Source organism: Agelaius phoeniceus, chromosome 16 (assembly GCF_051311805.1).
Source record: "Agelaius phoeniceus isolate bAgePho1 chromosome 16, bAgePho1.hap1, whole genome shotgun sequence".
NCBI classification, from domain to species: Eukaryota; Metazoa; Chordata; class Aves; order Passeriformes; family Icteridae; genus Agelaius; species Agelaius phoeniceus.
Genome location: NC_135280.1, coordinates 7,963,455 through 7,981,707, shown reverse-complemented (window position 1 = coordinate 7,981,707; position 18,253 = coordinate 7,963,455). Strand labels below are relative to the sequence as shown.

General features: G+C 40.4%; 1 protein-coding gene across 4 annotated transcripts; it reads left to right on the top strand.

The window, feature by feature from the left end:
* Positions 1-88: 88 nt before the first annotated feature.
* Positions 89-17,098, top strand: CCP110 (centriolar coiled-coil protein 110). 4 transcript variants are annotated; one of them, XM_054643413.2, is made up of 15 exons: positions 89-683; positions 2,766-2,922; positions 3,855-3,983; positions 4,928-6,572; positions 7,228-7,349; positions 7,489-7,672; positions 8,315-8,451; positions 8,773-8,889; positions 9,146-9,247; positions 9,529-9,645; positions 9,805-9,884; positions 10,574-10,636; positions 11,554-11,613; positions 12,188-12,270; positions 16,253-17,098. In XM_054643413.2, the coding sequence occupies exons 2-15, from the start codon at positions 2,776-2,778 to the stop codon at positions 16,303-16,305; spliced, it is 3,039 nt and encodes a 1,012-aa protein (XP_054499388.2). In that variant the 5' UTR covers positions 89-683; positions 2,766-2,775; the 3' UTR covers positions 16,306-17,098. The 4 variants fall into 4 exon arrangements, with proteins under 4 accessions (XP_054499388.2, XP_054499389.2, XP_077042814.1 ...); XM_054643414.2 differs by lacking the exon at positions 89-683 and adding an exon at positions 1,836-1,952; XM_054643415.2 differs by lacking the exon at positions 89-683 and adding an exon at positions 2,005-2,226.
* Positions 17,099-18,253: the final 1,155 nt, after the last annotated feature.

Sequence of the window (18,253 nt, the reverse complement as noted above, 5' to 3'; positions counted from 1 at the left end):
GCCGCGTTGAGGGCGGGCCCGGGCCCCAAGCACCGCCTCAGGTAACGCCAGGAGGGGAGTGCGGGGAGCGGGGTGTTCGTGTTGGAACACGGGATGTTCCTGATGGAACACGGGGCACCGAGGCAAACAGGGGCTGTTCCTGATGGAACACGGGGCACCGAGGCAAACAGGGGCTGTTCCTGATGGAACACGGGGCACTGAGGGAAACGGGGTGTTCCTTATGGAACACGGGGCACTGAGGGAAACAGGGACTGTTCTTGGTGGAACACGGGGCACTGAGGGAAACAGGGGCTGTTCCTGATGGAACATGGTGCAGATAAAAGTAAAGGGAGCTAATGGAAGGAAAGGTAGCACTGTCCAGGGAGTCACAAAACATTCGTGTGTATGGAGAGTGTTGAGGGCCTTCCACTGCTATGCCAGCTAGCTAGTTAGAAACATAACGTCCATAGTGATAATTTTCCAGCTAATTACTGTGTTTGTTATATAAAACATTACATATTGTATGTTTTGTGTAGCTGACTGTGCAGTCGTGCCTGCCCACAGGCCAGGCCCGGGAGGAGCAGGCGGTGCCTCCTGCCCGGACAGCGGCGGCTGCTGGACAGGGACCCTGACACCTGTGTGAACATCTGCCAGGAACCCGGAGAGATGAGCAACACGGCATGAAAACAACCGGTTACATGAAGGTTGGGGAAACTGGGCATGTTTAGAAGTGGAATAGCAAAGACGAGGAGCTAGCAGTTTGTGTTAACGTAAGGGGGGGGTTTTGACCGTCTTTTTGGTGTCTGTATCTGTGGGAAGGATGGGAAGCAACTTTCCAGTGAGGAGCTCTGACCAACTAGAGGTAGAACAGGCACGAGCCATCTTCTGAACAGTTGTTTTTGTTTCCATTTTTTAAATTTTTTTTTTAATTGTGGAGATGAATATTTGTCACATAGTGTCATAGCTGGTTCTGAGCATCTCAGATACTCTGTCAGTGGTTTTGTGTTTCTGCCAGGTGTAGCTGAAGAAAAATTAGAGATATGTATGCAGATGCACAACAAATAATGGACTGTCTAATTAGATGTCTAACGTATTTAAAAAAAACCTTTTGATAAACAACGGCATTTGTTAAGATTAAAGATGAAATTAAAAAAATAAAGCCCCTCAAAGATCAATGAAGAGGTAACAGATGACGAACTTGTTTTTTGAAACAAGAATGACAGCTTTAACAGCTCTAAATGCTGGGAATTAGATGCTTCCATATATTTAAATTAATTATGCCTGGGCCAAGTGCTGGCAAACAAGTGTGGATTTTCCTTCCACCTGACCTGCCTGACGGGTGAGTGTTACCTGTGAGTGTTACCTGCTGCTGGACTGGCTGGACCGGCAGCTGGCTGCCGCCCGGGCGGGAGGGATAGGATGTCAGCGCTGATGCCCTCCTGGATGCTGTCCTGGTGGGTGCTGTCCTCACGAAGCATGGGAAAGGTGCGCATGTTTATCTCTCTTATCACAGCGTGCTCGCTGAATCTGATACCTGCGGCGGCACATTTGTGCTCCTGACTGCACCAGAACTGCACAGCCGTGTGATGTGTAATGGGATGAAGCAGAGCAGATTTCACCCGTGCTAAGAGGGGAACTTGTCTGGGAGAGCTGTGTGTGGAAATGGCTGGAAATGCCACCGGGATGGCGCTCCATGCCCTCTCATCTCGCTGAGCTGGGGCTGCCTCGGCTGGGCGCTCCGGAGGCACGGCAGAGCTGTCCCGCGGCTGTGTCCCCGGGGATGTGACGGCCGCCCTCGGGCTCCGTCCGGCCACGCGGGGAGCGCGGAAGGCAACGGGGCGGAGCGGGGCGGGGCGGAGCGGGGCGGGGCGGGGCGGGGCGGCGGCGCGGGGCGCGCTGGGGCCCGTAGTGCGGCGGCCCGGCCGTTCGGCTGCCGTTACCGGGGAGCCGCTGCCAGCCCCGGCCCCGCGCAGGTACCGAGCCGCTGGACGGGGACGGGGGGGGAGCGCCGGGGCCCCGGGGAGGCGATGAATCGGCCCCAGCCCGGGGCGGGCTCGGAGCCCCGCAGGAATCGGGCAGGACTCGGGCAGGAATCGGCCGGAGCGGCGTGCCAGGGAACAAAGCGTTGTCAGGCCTTGCCCGGCGCTGCTCGCTCCGGTGGGGACGGGCAGTGACAGATATTTCAGATATTTGGCCGCTTTTTAGGAGACATGGCTGTCATTGATTTATTTCTTTCTTTTTTGTGGTGTAAGTATTGGCGTCTGTTCATACAGGGATGTAGCGAGACGGAGGCTCACGGGAGTGAAACACGAATTCCTCTCAGCCCCCTAAACATGCAAAGGCTTTTTTTTTCTTTTTTCTTTTTATTTTTTTTTTTAAACTCAATTGGGCTGCAGTTTTGTTTGGGCTGGGTTTTGGGTTTTTTTTAACAGTTGATAGGATCTGTCTCGTTGTGGAAGATCTCAAAGGTCTAGTCTTTGATGGAAATTATCTATATATTATCTATAGCAGGTACAGTTTTGTAAATCCTGATTATCTCAATGCTTGCTTTCTTTTCTGTGTGTTTGTGATCATCCTTTTTGCTCATATATGCAGATTCTCCTTTCATGGGGAAAATAATGAAGAGTTTTGCAGGCTTTGGTAATGATAGGAGGAAGAGAAACTTAATTCGGTTTTCTAATGTAGAATTTGCTTCCCAAAACATAGTGACACAGAATTAGTGGTGATGTTGTTTTCCCTTCAATGTCTTGAAGTACATGGAAGAGTAATGTTATTATTCTTTGCAGCTTAGATAACATGAAGATGGAGGACTATGAAATATTCTGTAGGAAGCATCTTTCCAGAATTCAAGAAGAGGCAATAAAAGGAAAAACTTCTTTTACTGTTCAGAACAAAAATGTCTCCCTCATTCAATTCTATGGAGTTCCTGTGCTTTCCCCTCTGGTAAGGCCTTTTTTTATTCCTTTTCCTCCTAACTGTGCTATTGGCATCAGCTTTGATGTGCACATGTAATGATTCTACTGAAGATGTCTGTGTGAGCTGTCATCTGACCTGCTGCTTAGTGTTTCCTAAGCATTCCTAGCCTTAATCTTACAAAATAAGGGTTTAAATATACTTTTTTCCCCTCGCACTGACTACATTCCCTTTAATTTTTTTAGAAGTTATCTTCCTAAAGGCAGCACAAATGCTGATTGTTTTCAGTAATGTTACTGCTGGGCTTCACACAAAATCATTGACATTTCAAATATTGAACATGTGAGTTATTTTAATGGTGTAAAAATGCAAATAAGAAATATGGAGATAGTTAAAAAGCTTTTAAGGAAATTTTTTTTGCATATGTTTGCATCTTCCTCTAATGTATTCCATAGGCTCATCAATTATGTTAAGTCATTCTGTGCTAATGCAAACAGAGTTAAGCTGAAGGTTGTTGGTAGTTCCTGCAATACTGCAGCTGATTTCCTTGTTTCAGTGATGGGAAGAAATGGGAGAGAGTCTCTTACAACTCTAAAAATCATGATACAGATATAAATTGCAGATATATTGTCACATTCTTCATTTACAAATGCATGGTTTTTAGAAAAAATCTCTGAATCCTGTGTCAGATTGATACCATAGCATGTAATGTTCATGGAAAATTTTATAAATGTGTTTTAAATTCATGTTCATTTGCATGTGTGCCAAGAAGGCATTTTGTTCACCTCCCCTTAAAAAATTGGTTGAGAAGCTGGCATTTAATGCATGCTCAAAATCCCAGATGTTTTCTGTTCGTCTAATTGTTTTGTTCTGTTATTTTTCTTTTGAATTTATTTCTGTAATTCTGTATTGAAATTTGCATTTAGTGATATAAACTATGTTTCTTACACTCTGTTTTGCAGCTCAGCCTTGAAAAGAAAAAGGAAATACAGCAGTATAAGGAGAAAGCACTGGAGCTGGAGAGCAGGAAACGGGAGTCCCGGAAAAAAGCTTTATTGACTCGTGTTCAGGAGATTGTAGAAAATGTCCAGGTAGTGTTAGTCCTAAGCTGCCTCATAGATTTACAGAAAATCACTGCTTAGAGACATTTTGAGAAAGTACTGGGGTTTAAGTATTCCCCAGTATAAACATGAAATGAATAGCAGGTAACTCTCCAGAGCCAGCATTTGCTGGTATTTCATGTGTGTGTCCTGATACATTTACTGATACTCATTGTAGTGCATGGCCTTGCTTTTCACTGCTGCTTTTGCTGTATGCAGGAGAGCTCACTGCTTCTTTTGTGAGTGTTGGAAACAACTAGATTCTTAAAACAAGTGAACAACTCCTGTGTGTTAGAGCTGCTTTATTTGCAAGCTTATAGCTTAATCATAAAATAATCGATATTCAACTTTATGATTACAGAATTAAAATTACTTTCACAACAACTTGAAATTCTGTTGTATGCTTTAAAATTTTACTGCAACTTTTTTTTTCCTTTGCTTCAATGATGAATTTAGTAGAGGTTTTGATTTAAAAGACTACTGTATACATCTAATCAAGGAGTTATTGTATGTCTTTGGAACAGCTGTAATACAGCCTTTAGTTTAAACTGTTTCTTAAACAGTTAATACTGAGTTTGTTGAGTTACCAAGGTGGCAAGCAACACTTTGTAGTTTGCATTGTTTACTGAGTGTGTGTGGCAACAGTCAGCTGGCTTGAGGTTTGACCAGCAGACCAGGAAAGTATGTTCAATACAAAAATAATGTAAATTTGTTTGGTTTTTTTTTCAAGACCTTTTGATGACTGAGACATAGCTCATAGGATAATTGTAGTGTGAAAATCCTTTTAAACAAATGCTGGCTGGAAGTAACATGTAATTCTCACTTAAATAAAGTTAGTTTTTAATTTTTTTTTTAAGTTCAAGTGAAGTTTGCAAGAATCTGAGATTATGAGATTTCATTGAAAATCTGTCATTTTTTAAAATTTTCATTTGCAGATGAAGAAGGGACATAGCATGAGTGGTGTGAACACATCAAAGGCTGAGAGTTCTTGCCCTGGTTTGGATTCAAAGGCTTTGACTGACTTCACAGCTCTATCAGATACCAGTTCAGCATGTACTCCTGAAAGGCAGAGCTCCATGGACCTGGAAAAGACATCAGAACTTAGACCATCAGGTACTGCAGGGCAAATGACATCAAATGGGACAGAAGTAGTTAAAGCAGCAGAAGAAAAAGTTTGTTCAAAGCCAGGTGAGAGTCGCTCCTCGGAAGATGTGCTGTGTCCAAGGGCTGCATCTCCTGACAAGGTGTGTAACAAGGTCCCATCTCATGCTCTGCAGAAGCAGGAGGGACGAGTGGGGTCACCATCAGATGAGGATGTCCAAGATCCTTGTGTAATGAGTCTTCAGAACCTGATAAAGAAGTCTAGGGAGTACATAGAGAAAGAGCAGAGCAAGCGTACCTCAAAAAGCAATTCAAAGAGGAGTACGAGTGAAAGTCATTCAGATAAAGAAAATGATGGTGTTAAAACAACTGACTCTGTCAAAGAGAGGGCAAAGCTTACAGGCAGAAGTTGCACTGCTCAAACACTTGATAAACCCAGTCTTAATAAGTCAAATACCCTTCTCCACTGTGCCTCTACTCATACAAATAACACAAGTGTGTCCACTTTATCCAGTTTTTCTAAAGTAGACATACCTATGAGAGTTGGAACACCCCCTTTGGTGGATTCAGATTCAGATGAGGAATTGAAAAAGAATTCTATGTTTGAGCGTGACAGTAGCATTGTCAGGAGCCTCACAGGCTCTTATGCCAAATTGCCAAGCCCAGAGCCAAGCATGAGCCCTAAAATGCACCGACGGCGCCCCAGACCTTTATCCATGGGACACATCATTATAAACAACCCTGTGAATGCTTATGAGTTAAGTCCTAAAGGTAAGGGTAGAACAATGGATTTAATCATGCAAGATATTGCAGATAAAAACAATGTGTCTGAATCAGTGCCAAAGTTCATGGTGGACTTCACTACAGTGTGCCCTGGCAGAGTTCCAGGTGTCAGCAGGAATTCTTTGGGCCCCTGTGATGGGCTGGGGGCTGGCAGGCCAAAGCGCCATTCCTTTGGGCTCTTTGAAAGCAGAGGAGCAGTGTCAGCTATGCTGGAAGGACAGCTGGTGATGGACAGCAGAGGGCCACATAAAGTAGAGAGCAGTCCAAGTATGGCACCTCCAAAAGTGAACGAGCCCTTTGCCATCAGTCAGTCTGCAGTGACACAGAAGATCCTGGCTGTGAATGAAATGAAAGCAGCTACTTTGGCAGAAAACACTAAATGTAATTCTCTAGTGGAACTCAATAAATCCTACGACGTGGAAAATCCATCTCCACTACTACTGCAGAGCAAGAGTGTGCGACAGCAGCTGGATAATACTCCAAATGTTTCCTCAGCAAATGAGCAGTTCCCAGAAAATTATGAAAAGGTAAAACGTAGACTTGATTTGGATGCTGACAACTGCCAAAAAGAAAACAGTTCCTGTGTTCTCAGAGTTGGAATGGAAGAACAAGAGAAGCAGTGGTTGCAAGAACAGAAATATCCCGTGGGATCAGTTTACATTACCAAGAATGCAGTCCTTGAGAATATGACAAAAGGTAAAAGATTTCCTGTGCTTGAGGGTTACTTCACAGTTTATAAATATTTTAGAAAAAACCCCAGTGATCATTAGTCATTGGTGTTTCTTTTCAGAAGCCTCATTTCCCTAATTTAATTTGACTTCACAAGTACTGATTTCCCATTTCAGTCTAGGAGCTGGAATTCAGTTTTACTAAGACAATTGTCTTATGCCACGAGGTCTAAATTAGACTCCTAAAAGAAAAGATAGCCCATGTAAATTAAAAGAAAACCATATAGATATTGTCTTCAAATTCAAGACTGTGTTACATCTGCATGTGTCTCTACTAAATGAGGCTGAAGTGGCATAAATAACATTAATGAACTCCAGCAAATATAACAATTCTTAGAGCTGTATTTTCCATGTCCCTATTTTAATATATGCTTTTGGTGTTAATGTTCCATCCACAAGTTTAGTTCACAAATATGCACGTGCAAATATTTTGAAGGACTAGTAAATGATGGGGTTCTGTGCAATACATAGTGGGAACTTGATATCAAGGAAACCTGATATCAAAGACATCTTTTTTACTTTTTACTGATGAGGCAAATTACCACTGATAAAGGATGGATGTCTCTGGCAAAGATCATATAGAGGGTATTTAATGTTTGATTCTTTGTTATGTATTTTCTCAGAAGGTATTTTGAAAGCTAATGAGCTGACCTTTGAAGAAGTGAGAAAGAGACTTGAAGAACAGCATGCACAACAACTGTCAATTCTGATAGCTGAACAAGAGAGAGAACAGGAGGAATTGAAGGTAAGGTCAACAGGAAAAATTCTAAGCAAAGGTTTTGTGTTGTCTGGAAGTTTGTCAGGAAGCAGTTGAGTTTGAATGTATATTCTGTTGCTTTGCAGTGTTAGAAAAATAGTGTCATGGTTGAATCTTCCTTTTGTAGGAACTGGAAGAGAAGAAGAGAAATTCAAAAGGAGAGAAGGTTACTACAACAGAAATAGAAATTTCCAAAGTGAATATTAACAGCAGGATGGAGTTGGAGTGGAGGAAAAAAAGTGAAAGTGGCTTGCTGGAAAGTGTGCAGTCTCAGCTGGAGACAGTCCATAACACAAACTCCACCAGCATTGGTAAAACTGGAAGGGAAGAATATAGATTAAGTGTTGTGATCTAATTTGTTCTACAGTGCTTGACTGGACCAGCTGTGTGGATGAGTGCAGTGTTCTGCCCTAGGGCTGCTCAGGATACACAGAAGGCTGCTGCCCTCAGCAAAGGCTGTTGCATCTTTGTGTCACTGGCATTTAGCACAGGTTCAGCCATCCTTGAACAGTTCCATGTACTGCGTTTGTTATGTAACTGTTTCAGGGCACATCCAAGGAAAACAAGCTAAGAATAGCCTCCTTTGATCAAGGATGAGGATGTGGATTTGCATCATGTCCCAGAAGGATTATCCTCCTGCCATGTAGCTGCACAGCACTGGGCCAGGTGGTCCCATTTGTGTAGAAGGTTTTGAGGGGCTCTGCAAGGGCAAGGCAGTACAGCTATAGCTGATGGAACACCTCTCACCTGTTCCAGAGCATTGTGAAATGTTTTGTTCTGTCTTTTGTTTAGCAAATTTTGCATGGAAATCAATCAGAAATATTTAACTTGCTTCTTGCCTGTAATTGACCTTGCAGACAAAGCTGTGACCCTCGAGCTGAGTGTATCCACAGACACAGGCATTACTTTGGGCAGAAGTGTGTGTTGAACTGTGTGTTCTGCTCTCTGTGCAGGTTTTGCTCATACAACACCCAACACCTTTTCTTCAACAAGTGAAGCGTCATTCTATCTCTGGGGACCCTCAGGTAGTGGAGTTATAAAGACCTCAGTGTGCAGGCCAAGTAATAGGATCAAAACTAGGTGGATTCAGGTAAGGAAGGGAAAAGACAGATTTTTATCTTAAAAGGCTCTATTTTTTTTTTTTTGTAAGGCACTGGTAACAGAAAATTTTAGTATCTGTTCAACTTTGATTGCATAAGAGAACTGTGTAGGTTATTTTCTTATTCATATATGCAAAGTAATCATATAGCAGGATATTGCTTCTGCTAAGTTATGGTGGGTACTTTGAGCCCAGTCAAAGCTTTATCAACAGCTTTTTTCTTACTTGGAAACTTAGGTCACTTGATGGATGTTATTTGATAAATAATTCATAATTCTTGTTTATTTATAAAAAGTTTTGATTTTTTTTAAGGTTTTCAGTCCAGAGATACAGATGAAGTTTGACAAGATCACAGCAGTGGCAAAGGGATTCCTCACTCGTAGACTCCTGCAGACAGAAAAATTGAAACATCTTAAGCAAACTGTAAAAGTAAGATCAGCTTTTTTTTGTAATAGGCAGCTTCTTCTGTTTGTTTTTGTTCCTGCCTTCCATTGACAGATGAAATCCTGCATTTTCTGCTCTCGGAAGATTTTGGGCTGCACATGAACACATTTGAGTGTTGCATTGCTTGGTGTCACAAGGTGCAAGTCAAACAAAGAATCTGTTTGCTGTGTGTACTGTTAGTAATTGTTTTGTTATGACGGCTTATGCCTGGTGCTTACTCTTATTTTCCCCTCTTTCCCAGGATACTCTGGAGTTCCTAAAAAATTTTCAGTCTGAAGCCCCATTGAAAAGAGGAACTGTGTCAGCCCAAGATGCATCCCTTCACGAAAGAGTAATGGCTCAGGTGACACAATTTAAACCTTTTTTTTGGTCTTTGCTAGCTATTCTGCTTTTGTAACATAAATACATGAAACCTTTAGAGTGGCTTTGTTTAGAGTAAAACATTTAAAGAAGAGAAGATTTCATTTTTTTTTGCTTGACACAAAATTATTTGATTTCAAAAAATGCTTTTCAAAATTATGAAGCGTTTTGTTTAGATTGAAAGCAGGAAGAGCTTGATGTTCAAAACCATGGGCATGTAAACTTGACTGAATGATTACTGAACATTTCAATGATTCTTCCCAGCTGCGGGCTGCTCTCTATGACATCCATGACATCTTTTTCACCATGGGCGCCTCGGAGAGAATGAACATCCTGCGGCACGATCGCGAAGTTCGTAAAGAGAAGATGCTCAGGCAAATGGTGTGTTACCCCCTGGAAATGTAAACTGCTTCAGGACTTGAAGTGCTGAGCCATTTTCCTTTTAAGAGATTCTTCCTCCCCACGTACAATGTTTCTTAAATCTAAATTTTTTAATTATGCTTTTGTAGGTAACTTTCTTCTGTATCCTCTTTTTTTTAGGATAAAGTAAAGAGCCCAAGAGAGCGAGTGACACTTTCAACAGCCACACAGAAATCTCTGGACAGGAAAAAGTACATGAAGTATGTGCAGCTCTCCCTTGGTGGGGAGGGTTGGTGGAAGGGGTACAAGAGAAGGAGTAGGAGGCATAGGAAATAGTGAGGAGGAGTTTATGGAATGACAGTTTCTTTGCAGACTGACGTCTCTGCTAGGAGAATGAGTAATAAACTTTCCAGGTTTATGGTGTCTTGCTAATTGTATTTTGCTCGTACTTTTAAGAGTTTTCCTGTTTGTAAGGAGAATAATGTTCTAAGTTTTGCATTTACACTATAATGCAGTGGTGGATGCTTAGTTTATGGTTGATTTTGCAAACTGTAAAAAGTGCCCCAAGTGATTTTATCTATCTTAAGTGCCTAGCAATAAAGAAACTTAATAGAGTATCCCTGGCAGAGTTTTTTTGGGGAATGGTAGCAGGCATTATCTTGGAACATGGTGGACACTTGTTACACTTGCTTCTGAGTAAAGAAGTGATAATCTGTAGGACTGCTCTGGGAATGTAGTGAAGTTCTGTTGTGAAAGGTCATACTTGGCAATGAAAAAACTCCTTTGGGATATATCTCCAAACTTCTCTTGGCCTTGTTGCTGTTTGTCAAATATATGGAGAATCACATGTAGTGTAGTTCCTCTTGTAGGCTTTCTCTGAGAGTTTCTGATCAAGACCTGCATGATGATTTGCTAACTGAAATATGTTTCAATACTTTTGTTTCTCTAGGGCTTCAGAAATGGGAATGCCAAGTAAAAAAATAATCATAAAACAAAAAACTCCTCAAAATCGGTAGGTGATGGTTACTTGTATTAAAATGCTTTTGAGAAACTGTCTTACAATAATGTGATCTGTACTGTTGGTTTGCCATCAATCAGCTCAATTCCTGCTACTATTGTCATGAAAATTAATGAAATCTGATTTACCATGGCCCAAGAAAAGGGTTTATTAGCTCATTATAAGTTAGGAAAATAAGTTTTCTTCAGAGTCATTTCTGAAATTTTATCTTCAGAAGTTATTTATTTATGGCTTTGAATCTTGGTGCTCAGGTTTAAGGTTTTTCTCTGAGATGCACTATTAAACTTCAGTTTGGCACTGCTACTTTTCCTAATACCTTTTACTTTGCAGTGGAATTATTGATAATGCTTATCTTTAGAAAGCTGTCAGAAAAGTAGTGGCTTTTTAATGAGAGGAAAATTTTGTTCCTTGACTGTGTGATTGTTTGCTCAGATCACAGAAGTTACAGTGTTCAGTACATGTTGTTCAGGCAGATAACAGCTGCTCTCTTATGAGGCCTGTCTGCATGTTTATATCATATTTAAATCAGATACCTGGCATCCCTTAAAAACAGTTTTTATCCCATGTTTACCCAAAAGCTTTGAAGACATGCTGTCTGCTCATACAGTTCAATTAACAGTAAGCAATTCAGCCCTTTTTCCTGTGTGTTCTCATCAATGACTGGGGACCCAAGGCACTGCTGAGGGACACCTATCTGTGTGCTTTTTTGTTTCTTTGTTTTAAATAGTGGAAGTAGTAATCCTATTCTGGAATTTCAATTCCAGCCAGTTTGCCTATGTGTCATTTGCATTACAAAACCTGTTAGCCTTTCTGAAATTTGTTATGTGAAAGGTGATGCATAATTTGGTATTTCTTGAGAGGCTTTTATTTTTAAAGGGAAAAAGCACTAATAAAAGCTTGTGTTTTAACAGCATACTTCAACCAAACCAAGGACAGAATGCTCCAGTTCATAGACTGCTTTGCAGACAAGGGTAAGAGCACAGCATGTTTCTAGCCTAAAGATGAAACTAATTTCCAAGTGCAAGAAACAGTGATTGATGAATAATGGTTACACATAACATACACATAACAGTACAACTGTTGTTCAGAGTAAAAATAGTTACTTGTCTCAGTATTTTGAGAGAGTGATGAAGCTTTGTTTTACCTTATACTGCAGGAAAATGTTTATTGTTGTCATCCTCTTGTGTATTGTCTTCATTTACACTGTTCCAACATTTCTATTTGTAACATTCATTCCATGAAGCTTTGCTTCCACTTAATGAAATACTGTATTTTTATATGTAGACTGTAATGCCATGATATCTAAACTAAATCAGTTTCTTCAATAGAATTTTTCAATCTGTTCATGGGGAGATGTTCTCCTACTTAATGTATCTATGTGAGCTGTAATAATATCAATAGGAACTGTACTGGTGCTCAGGAAGAGGCTCTGGGACATTGTAAAAATGTTTTCATGCCAAACACATTTTGATAGTGTCTATATTTTTGTATACAGCCTTTCAACTTTATTGTAAGTGACTTATTAACTGTTTTATATTTAATTAGAACCTCTAAGGCCTCAGTGAATGGGGCTGAGCAAAATAGAAGGAAGGCTGCAGGGAGCAGAGTGCCTAACAAGGCTGTTTCAGGTGTGTAGAAAATTGGTGCTTGGATCTTAGAGTAAATAAGTTACTAGTATCTAGACAAAGTAAATTGGCAATATATTGTTTTCCTTTCCTTGTGCACCTGCTTTGCTCTGCCTTAAGTCTAACCTATCTCTCAGACAAACCTGTGCTGGTAACTGAACCATCCACTTTCAGATTCTATAGACATAGTGTATAGAATGTGCTGCACAGCTCATTTGCTTTCACTCACCAGATGCCCAGTCATAAAAAAGATTGCCAGATATATTCACTGGAACTGCTGAGAAATTGCTAGTAGTCAAAATAGACTTGGATTAGAATCTTCATGTCATTTGATTCTTAGTTCTGTACACACATCTTCAGCATGGAGCATATTCAAAGGACAGGAAGGACAGTTTCCAACTCCTCAGAGGGTGTTCACTCATTATACAGTCCTAAAATTATATATATATAGATATTCCTATAGCATCTTACAGCATGTTTAAGTCTCAATGACCCAAGTTTAAAAGTGGAGCATTTTGGTGCTACCATACAGAGATTACTGATTGGTTACCTTTTATATAAAAGGTTTGATAATAGTGCTGAACCTCTAATAAATCACTTTGAATGGTCTTACACAGTTTCTATTTTTTAAATTAGATTTTAAATTTCTTAAGTGATAAACCTAGATTTATCAAAAGGTAAAGTGGTTGATAGGTTTTAAAACTATCTAAGATCTGAATTACACTTTGTTCTCAAAGGAGAGTTCCACAAGTCAAGTATAAAAATTGGGAATTTTGGGGCTTAATGAGGGAATTGTGTAATGTAGTAGGATTTCAACTGTTTTCCATAATGTTTTAAATAATCTGTATGTGTTAAGGATCAAACCTTTCCTATAAGGGAAATGTTTATTTATTGCTGCCCCAGAGCAATGCCAGCAGGGAGTACCTGTGAGTTTGAAGGCAGTGTGTTTTACACTGGCTAAGTGGGATGTTTTCCCAGATGATGCTTTGTGAAGTCAAAAGAAGTGGCCACACAAGGATGTATAGTGAGGCACAAACACAGATAGCACTGCAGTATCAGATGGGGGAAATAAAAGGCAGGTGATGAGATCACAACCAGAGTGTGTTCATGTATTTTTCTGTACTTAGTTCTCCTGTCATCACCAAAGTAGAGCAATGCAGTTGTTTGTCTGGACTCAGTGGAGCATGCTGAAGAACAGGGACAACAAAACAAAGCCTTTGCCAGTTACAGTATTACAGAGGTTGTGCAATAGTAGTAGTGTTAGGGTGGTGTCAGGGTCAGGTCTGGCACTGATTCCAGGTTTGGGTCCCATCCCCAAACCCGTGTAATTCCCACTGAGCTCCTGATGAACACAGTGGTGTTTACATTGTGTGTCTGGCACCAGACATGCAGTTAAACATTCAGCACTCTGCTGTGCTGGCAGCATGTGCTGCTCTGCTAAGGAAGTCCCTGGGTTTATCTTAGTCATAATTCCCAAAGTTGTGACAGGTCATGCTTGGCAATGAAAAAACTCCTTTGGGATATATCTCCAAACTTCTCTTTGCCTTGTTGCTGTTTGTCAAGTGTCTGGAAAGTCACTGAATGCCTTCTGCAGTGGCCTTCTTGGAACTTCAGGCAGATGGGGCTCACCAGGTTTATGCTGGGTAGTTCTGGCTGCTCAGTGTAACCTCACGGAGAGCTTGGACATCACCCATGTTCTGTGGTGCAATGCCAGCACCTCTGTGTGCTCCTTCAGAAATAGGTTAGACTTCTTGTATTGAATGAATAGAAATGCATTCTGAAGTTATTACATGGGCATGAAAGAAACAATCTGCATAATTCTGCAATAATGAAAGAACTTAATTTAAATATATTTAAGTAGAGTATGGTTTCCTTTATATATGGATGAAATGTGAATAGTGAAAAGTCTGGCAGTATGTTAAATAGGGTGTTGATTTAATTTCTTTTCTTTGTTCATTCCTGACTACCAATTAAATTGGGCTTATTAGAGGGGTAGAAGGGGAAGGAGGGCTAATAAGATACAGTTACTATAATTATAAATACATTCAACTTCAATATGAGACAAACCCTCAGAAGAAAATAACATACTTGTCCAATGTTTTTTTCTTTTGTTCTCTTGATTGTTGTTTTAAATTCTATATGCAAAGTGCTTTGCAGCTTTAATACCACTCAGACTGATTGTTCTTTTTCTGGCAAGAAGACATTTTGTTTAGGAATCAAGTGGCAATCCTAAACTTAGTTTTTGTTGTTTTTTATTCCTTGAATCCAAAGTTCTGTGGAACTTTGGATTCAAGAAATAAAAAGAGAAGAGCACAGACTCATAAATCAGTAATGTTTCTTTTAAACTTCAATTAGTTTAAATCAGGCTGGGATGTTCCATCAGTAGCTTGCAAGTGGGGCCAGGCAGGGCATGATAATGAGGTCTGATTGTGTTAGAAGGGGGTTGAGATCAGGTTGCTCCTACAACAAGGCCTGTTCATCTCCTCTGCCCAGTTTCCTTTCCTGTGGAAAGGAAATGGAGGCAGGAGGCACACAGGATATCTGGGTGGTGGCAGCTCCTGGCCAAGCCAAGGGCACAGCTTGCCCATGTGAGGTGCTGGGGGCTGTGAAATGTGTTGGCTTTCAGGCCAGCACTTCAGGAGCCTCAGACCTGCTGTGTGTGAGTAGCAGGTCTGTCCTTTGTCCCAGGAGAGAGGCCTCATGTGATTGTCCCTTGTTTTCAGAACTGCCACTGTTTGTATTCAAATTTGCCTTCTGCAGTTCCTTAGTCTAGATTGCTGGGGGATTTTTGCACACTCATGTGCTATTACTGTAATATCCTGTTCCTTGTGGGACATTTTTCTATAACTTGGAGGACACTTGAGGTGAGTCAAGGGGTAGTGTTGATCACTAAAAAAAGGCTGTGTCTGTCAGCCTGGTTGTCTGTCCTATGAGATCCCAGGTGATGTGAAGAGCACAGCACTGGGGAGGGCAGGGCCAGTGAGAATTCCTTTTGTGTCCTGGGAGCCTGTGGAGATGTGAGGGCTCTGGGAATTCCTGCTTTGGCCTGTGCTGATCATAGCCCCGGGACACCTGTAAGTAACCACTGCAGCTCTGACCAAGAGTGACCAAAGAGCCCAGAAAGGACTGGCACTTCCTTTGTCACCTTCATTTACTGCCTGGTAGTCATTTCTCTTCCATGGCTGTCTTCATTCCCACTGCTCTGCACCCTGTGACATGGTTTCACTGCTTTGTGGAAATGTTTGCTCACACTGCTGCACTTTCTTGATAACTGCTTGAACCTAAAGAATGCTGAGTTGTGCTACTTCTTAGCAGCCTGCAGTGCTGAACCCTCATTCCTGGAAGATACTTATGCTATGCATACTATAATATGGATTTTTTCAATATATGTATTATGTACTTGTTCCCTCTGGAAAGACTTATTTGTTTGTTTATTTATTATTTTTTTACTTAAGCATCCTTCCTTTTATAAGGGCTCTGCCTGATGATTTTCATACTGCACCTCTAATTCTGGTTGTCTTATTGACATATGGGAGCCTACAGCTGTCTCTTGTTTTAATTAATCTGACAAAAGGAAAAAGTTATGTTAAGTATTCAGCTTGTGTGATATTTTTTAATTTATATTTTTTTAAAGTAATACATGGCATAGTTAAACTTAGCCATTTCATCTATCTTGGTTATGCAATAGTTCTTTTAAAAATTTGTAAATTGTGGCTGTAGTTGTTTTAGAATAGCAGAAAAGAAGATAGAATAGTTATCAAGGCAATACTATAAAATCTCATTACTTTTAAACCTATGGGTAGTTTTCATAAGGTTTTTGGGGTGTACCATTATGAAAATTGTCATTTTAAAAGTAGTCACTGAATGCATAATACTGCTTTAAAAAAAATAGTCCTGATTTTTTTCAGCTATTTTTGTTGGATAGTCCTGTTTCAAAAACCATTACTATTAATTGTAATATGGTAATGTTTCTACTTATTTTTAGGAGCATATGCAGGAAGAACCCAAAGAAAGAAGCCAAATGTTGTGATAATTTAAGAAGACAACATTCCCTGGGATAAAATGGCTGTGTTTTAATGATGGCTTTGTCAGCACTGATTTTTAATATTGCATCTTCTTTACATAGATGTATATTTAGACATCATAAACCTACTTTGTCATTTTCAGATGACACAGAACACAATCATATTGAAGCTGCTTTGAAGCTCTAATGCTTGTGGGAAAATTGCATGTTAGAACTTGTGTACAGACCAGTATTAATATATAAAAGATTCATAATCTTGTTTATTTAAAGACTCGCACGGGGCAACATGAAGGTAATTTGTGACTTTTTCACACTTTCTAATTCTAGTGTCTTACATATGCTTTTTGCATTACTTAAATTGCAATTTCTGTGTGTTAGTGCCACCATAAGTAAGTCATGGGTATGTATTTAGTTTCATACCATAAAGTTAAAGCCACTAAATGTGAAAAAAAACCCCAAACTTAATTTAAACAAAAGTGGTCTTTCAAGTCAGTGAATTTGTCAGCAGCTGTTCTGAATGTACTTTCTGTAGGAATGAGATTAGCTCAATTTCAGTACTTAAAGGCCTTGTACCAAATGTTTTGCATTTCTCTGAGCTGGACAAATGTGGTCCAAATTCACTGTTGGGCTGATGGACAAACTTTCACTGATCAAACCAAAAATGTGCACTTATATGTGTGGTAGATTGAACCACTGTACTGAAAGGGCCCTGGGTTTTTATTGCCCTGCTGTCCACTGCATTTTCTTATGGAAACAACATCTGTCCAACATGGAGATGTGTATGTTCTACAAAAACTGCAGAAGGTAAAATTTTAACTGTTTTAACATTTCAGACCTAAATAGTTATTTCAGTCTGCAATAGTAATTCAGATATGTTACATTTAATTGATGACAGTGGGATTTTTCTGAGCAGTTTATCTTCTGCTGTGTGATCTAACAGGCCCTTGTACTGAAGTCATGATTTCTGCAGGTGGGGAATCCCTACCAAATCCCAACACTTCCATATTTATGAATATCTAACATTAAAAGATCATGGTCATATTCTACCTTTGTCTTCCAACTGATGGATATTATCCATCAACTTCAGGGGAGATCATTCTCCACCTTATCTTAATGAACTTGAGACATGAAATTCACAAAGTTCTAGAGAGAAAAGCTCAGCTGTGTAATCTTTGCAGAAGAGAACTGACTGCCAGAATGTAAATTAGGTTATATTTTGTTACTTTCCCAGTGTCAATACAATACAACACACTGAACTTTGGAGGCTTTGTAGTGTGTTGACATGAATGTAAGAGAAAAAAGACTAACTGAAAATTTGATTGTGGTAAATAGCATGAAAGAGGAACATTAATAATGGCATGAGGACAGTTATTTCATGGGCAGTGATGAGTGGATTGGCACCAGCCTATGGCTTTTATCTGCCACCAAGTCTGTCTTCTGCAGCTCGTGATGCTGTGTTATACCAGGCACTAAGTTACCCAAACTGCATGATTGCAAAATGGCACAAACACTGCCCCAGCACCTTGAAGAATGACATTGCTGGGTTTGTTTGAAAGCCTAGGGCCAGGGGCCCCTGATATTTTCACCCCTGATGGTGAAAATAGCAGAGTTTAGGCAGTGGAAGACCTGCCTCTGTCATACTAATGCTGTGGTGCTTTAAAATCCCAGCTGTTGTAGGAAAATGCTCCAGGAGAGTTTCCTGCTCACCCAGTGGGCAACAAAGCTGTGTTTTAATTCCCAGCTTCTCTTAGGAGTGGAAAACATCTCGAGAGAAAGAATTTAGAGTGACAAGAGTAACCTGTGTCACAGATGATAGAAGGTGCTGTTGATATGGCAGCACTAAGTTTGATGCTTTTAATGGATGTTTGATGTGCTGTATTTATTATTAGCATAGGCAATATGTTGATGCACAGATAGGTTTAGTGTGTTAGTAGAAATGAATGTTTCCCTTCTCTTAGGGTT